Here is a 5,604-nt window from a genome sequence, read left to right on the forward strand (position 1 = left end):
TTCCTCATAAGGGAGATGCTCCTCTCCCTTAATCATCTTAGTTGCCCTGTACTAGACTCTCTCCAGGAGGCCCCTGTCCTTCTTGAACTGAAGAGATCCATCTCCCAGTCTTCGACACTAAAGCCAGTTCAGTCAGTTCATGCAACTGGGCATTTTCAGTACAGTTTAAATGTTTGTGCTTACAAGATGCTGACTGATAAGGCAATGTATTTGTAAGACATTGAAGGAATCTGGGTGTTTTTTTTCCCTGCCTCGATGTAAACGCTTCCTTTATGAGCTGCAGACTAAGTCCGATTCATCTTTCACAGCCTCCTTGCCGGTAGAAGACACCCTGAATATTTAAAGGAATACCAGGAGATGGTCTAAGTTCCTGGTTTTGTGTTTTCTGCTTTAGCAACATTTTGGCTTCCTGCCTTTGAAGGTTGAGATCAGAATTTTGCTCACATTCTCTTCTCTCTTTGGAGACCTCGGGCTAGATCTGCTAGGGCTGGTAGTACTTAATGCTGAGCAATTCCTCCCCAGCAGCCCGCAGAGAGAGTGGGTTCATGGCAGCATGACATAAGCCAGCTTGTGCCCAGGCAGCCAAGTAGCCCAACAGCATCCTAGGCTGTATCAGCAATAGTGAGGCGGCAGGGCCAGAGCAGTGATCATCGCCCTGTATTGGGCACTGATGAGGCCGCACCTCGAACCCTGTGCTCAGTGCTGATGAGCTGATCTGCAGTGCAAGGGCAGGAGGAGCCCCAGAACCAGAGGAGCGGGGCACTGCAGCAGGCACCAGCCCAGACGGCCGGTCCCCAAGCTCGGTCTCATGCCTGCCCTCTTGTCTTGCAGAGACAACCCAACATGGAGAACTGCACCGAAGACGACGACATGCAGAACGGCATCGTGCTGTTTCAATTTATAGTCTACATCCCGGTGCTCTCTCTGGGGATCCCACTGAACGCGGTTGCCTTCTGGGTCTTCTGCTGCAAACTCAAGAGGTGGACCGAGACCAGGGTGTACATGATCAACCTCATAGTCGCAGACAGTTTCCTGCTCTTTGCCCTGCCTTTCTTGATATATTTTACCAAGTATGAGCATCCCATAGACAACTTGTGCTTCACCATACAAAGGATCTACTTTACAAACATGCCTATGAGCATCCTGATCATCACCCTGATAGCAATCGATCGATACATCGCAATCAAGTTCCCTCTAAAAGCAAAGACTCTTCGATCCCCACTGAAATCAGCTTCCATCTGTGGGGCTCTTTGGATAATACTAATGATTTATTCCTACTTTCATCCACAACTTCATGACAAAAAGGAAAAAGTCTGCTTTCGGAAACAATCTACTCAACCTAGTTATACATTGTTAGTGTCAGTCATCTTTGGCTATTTTATCCCCTTAGTGATTGTGACTTTTTGCTCAGTACAAGTCATCAAATGTCTCAAGAAGAAGATGGTCACAAGTCCTCATGAGACAAAATTAATCCAGAAAGCAATCCGCATTATTTCTGTGAATCTGTGCGTGTTCACTGTATGTTTTTCACCCTTCTTCATTGCCTTGCTCTCGCGGTTAGCAGTGGATGTTGCTGGAGCTTGTTCTCTGCTCTCGGAAGTTAGAGCCTGTGTTCAGATCTGCGCATGCTTAGCAAACACTAACTGCTGTTTGGATGCATTTTGCTATTACTTTGCAGCTAAGGAATTTCAGGAATTTCCTTCCCTGTTCCCCCCTTGTCTATCTATGAGGTGCAAGATAAACCAAAGCCAAGAATCCCAGTCACCCACAGATCAAGTCAAGACATAAACAAGGTGTAGCACACTACAGGTGTTAAGAGCCACAGGGCTGCTGCAGTTTTGAGGCAGAGGGAATAGGACCATCTACAGTATTTGCAATGATTGTAACTATAGGTGTACCTGCAAAAAGGGGCAATCTCTTCCAAGGGGTCTGATATTAACTTGACTTCTGTCCTTCTGTCCTCAGTGACTTGACTCCCGCTTTGACCATAGTATCACAGCTTCAAGAGGGAGAGCCATGTGGGATGGAGAATAGATGATAAAGCCACTGTTTCTACCACACAATTATTTGTACATAACTTGCAATTAAACATAGGAAACTGAGCTCCCATACACCAATACACAAATCCACTTCTGGTACTGTCATATAGATGGTCACTTAAAACCAAGAAAAATCCCAAGTACTACAATGCCGAACCTAATACATCTATGCTGCTCACACCAAACCATACACTGGTAGCTCCCTGCCAGCCTATATGATTTCAAAGCTTGCAGCTATCACCAGGACACAGCTATTGCTGTGCGTGGAGTAAAGACAATGGCCTGAGACTATTGCCCCATTCCTGTCATTTAACACTTGTATCAGCTTGTGGCAACACCCTGGCATTTGTGAGACTAAAACTATTGTGGGTATAAATAAAGCCACTACTGCAAGGAAAAACAGCCCCACAAAGCATTTTAGGCCCCAGAACTGAATTTCTGCATTATGCCTATCATGTATAAATCTGTGAAGACCTGATCTCACCCAAGCAACTGCTGTAAGCCCTGGTGACAGGTTTGCTGTACTTCAATGGGATCAACTCTTCAGTAGGTGTCCTGACAGGTGAGAAGCGATCGCATCTGCTCAAGTTGCCACAGCCTCACGCTGCATGAATATTGATGCCCAGCAAACAGCAGTGAGCAACATGAAGCAGATGCAGCCATGATCCCTGCCTAACAATCCATGCACAGTTTTCAGGGGAGGTTTGATGAGAGCGAGGTGTGTGAGGCCTTTCTGCACAGATGGGGCAGACCCACAGCTGAGGGCTTCTCGGCATTGCCCTGTGTGATGAAGCATTGCTCTGGATTTGGTGCTTCCTCTCTTTCAGCTGCTTGAACAGTGCCCAGTAGGGGTTCAGCAGCTTTCCTGCACTTCATTTTGAGACATTTAACCCTGAAGGTGTCCCTGCTCATGGCAGGAAGGTTGCAAACAGATGATCTTTAAGATCCCTTCCAACCCAAACCATTCTATGGTTACACAGAGAGCCTTAAGCTTTCCTAGCTGGATCCCGGACCATGCATCAATGTAAATGCCTGGCTTTCCAGCTACAAATCTCCTCTATAATACCTGTCCTTGCTGACTATGCACCGTATATCCTCCCACCCCACAGGAAAGTGACAACACAGCAGCTCAAAACAGTTAAGCCACAAATGGAAATCCTTGGGCACTAGAAGGAAGTGCCCCATAGAGCCAGCATGGGAAACATTACAGAGTTGTTGAAATGCATGTGATAGCTGTATCTCCTTTGGCTTCATGGCCCTAGACTCTGAGCGTCTTCTGCCTTGTAAATACCTAAAACATTCCTCCAGGGAATGCAAATCCATATTCTGGCCATTTAAACCTACAGACAACCAACTTTCTTGGTGACAACTCACCAATAGCTTCCCTGAAAGTGCCCTGTCACATTCTAGTGTCCGCAGACCACACGCTGAAACCACTGTCTAGACACCGGACAAACAACATATGAAACAACTATTCCCATCACAGAAAACTCTCCTCATCCAAACATCAGATCTAACTGCTTTGTGTCAATACCTTGGCACAGGTCCCAGCATGATGGAAGCTCAGCATAAAAATGGATGAAACCATTCGGGTCTCTCAGTTGATCATTTATGTCCCAGTTTTCTTTGATGTCTTACTTAGTGCTCTGACATTGATGGTCTTTCACTGCAAGCAGAGCGCATGTGGCCAACTTAATCACAGCGCACACTGCTTGGCCCTCATTCTGCCTTTTAAAGTCTCTTTTCAAAGACAGCAAAAGAAACCAGACACAAATTGGACCTGAACTTAAGAACCATCCATTGCTTAAGGGGATGCGTGAGTGTCGTCACCCTTGTAGCTGTCAGCAAATACGCTGCTATTAACTAGCCTTGGAAAGCAAGGGGCTTAGGGCCCCCGTTAGCCCATTCTCCTTTATGGTGTGCCGTCAATGCCCATGATAGGCATCACTTACGTGTCCACGCAAGAGGTGTTCAGCAAGGAAGACATCTTCTGTTTCCAGAAATAGCGCAGAGGGCCTTCAAAAACACTCTTTGCTGTAGGATCCCAATCCCCTTCTGGGCTTCTCCATCTCATTGGTTATAGTGAATGCCTGTTTCAAACAGACCATTATGGCAATGTTAATTACTTTGAAGAGAGATGAAGGCTGAGCTACGTCAACCTGGTCTCCAAATGTTAACCCAGAAAGCAAACCACATACTTGTTCTGCAAACCCTGCCATGTTCATGTTTTCTGCCTGCTGACATGGGGCACCTTGCCCAATTTCCAGTGAGCTCCACTGAAGTTGCCTACTCTGAAATACAAAACAGTAACGCTTTTGTTCCTGTGGCCTCATGGATAGGCCTCATAGGATGGCAAATAAAAGCTGCTGTCGAGATACCATTTGCTACTGGCTTATAACCAAAGGATTTCAGAGCAATTTCTTCCCCAAACGTAGAGATTTCAAACCCAGGAAGGATCACAGACAAGGCACTCTATTAAATAAACTAAACAGCTTCCATAGTCGCACCCCAGCCAGCAGCTAAGCACCACGCAGCCGCCCGCTTACCCCGTATCGATGCCAAAACCAGTACAAATGGGCTAAAGCATTTATAGTTGGCATTCCTACACATAGCCAAGCCTGCTGCATATAGAGCTGTATGGAGTGAGTGCTTTTCTCTTGTAGGAAGCAAACTGAGGCCTCCGCTGTTCATGGTCTACATTAAGAAAAAACCCCTTTTTTATTGTAAAACAGAAATTTGTGGAGTTCACAATCCCAGTCATCATGAAGGAATAGTTCTTGTTGTTTGCACTGACTGGTAGGAAAACAGAAAAGGAAGCATTTCTAGCATATGATAATAAAGCTATTTCATAGTATTATACCTATAAATAAATATTCATTCACCACTATTATACATCAGAGTCCTCTATTATTAATGCTAAACTTATACCAGAGATTGTGAAAAGAGACTTAGCTAACATGATATCAAAGCTGCCTTACAACAGGCTGCTTACAGTGTAACCCCAAGATGAGCAAGGAACTTTCTGATTACCTGAAGATGCTGCCTCGGACTAACATTAGCATCTGCTTTACATGTCAAGTTAGAATAATGTTAATGGTGGGTTTCTGACCTCTGTCTTCAGTCAGACCAAAACCTCAGCTCCATGAGTGCTCCCAGTAAATGAAACAGCACCTTTGCCACAACAAGCCATGGAACCTGGGCCACAACAAACTAGCAGCCATCGCACAGCGCTGGAATGGCAAACCATGAGGACAGCGACACTGCTATCCACACATCTTTCTGATTGCCTTGCACAGAAGCCTGGCTAACAGTAGTAGGAGGCAGCAGCCACAGTCCATCAGAGCTCCAACAAGCAAGGCTGGACCACTGCATTCTGCTGATGTTTCAGCCAGATAGAATCTCTCTGTCCTTTAAAAGGAAAAGATGCTGACAAAGGCTTAAGCTTTAAATCAGGAAATTGATGCTGCAGCATAAGTTTAGGCTGTGGGAAGCAGGGGGGCACAAGCAAAAGGCAAAAATAACATGCAAGGAAAGTAATCCAGATTCTTGCTTCTATGTGAGCAGC

At 45.7% G+C, this 5,604-nt stretch overlaps 1 protein-coding gene across 1 annotated transcript; it reads left to right on the top strand.

Annotated features, from left to right (window-relative positions):
• Positions 1–834: 834 nt before the first annotated feature.
• Positions 835–1,788, top strand: LOC308223697 (G-protein coupled receptor 35-like; the record flags this gene model as incomplete). Its single annotated transcript, XM_080623069.1, has 1 exon — positions 835–1,788. Exon 1 carries the CDS (start codon positions 844–846, stop codon positions 1,786–1,788), a length of 945 nt encoding a protein of 314 aa, XP_080479195.1. The 5' UTR covers positions 835–843.
• Positions 1,789–5,604: the final 3,816 nt, after the last annotated feature.

Source organism: Psittacula echo (assembly GCF_963264785.1).
Source record: "Psittacula echo genome assembly, chromosome: 7".
In the NCBI taxonomy this organism is placed as follows: Eukaryota; Metazoa; Chordata; class Aves; order Psittaciformes; family Psittacidae; genus Psittacula; species Psittacula echo.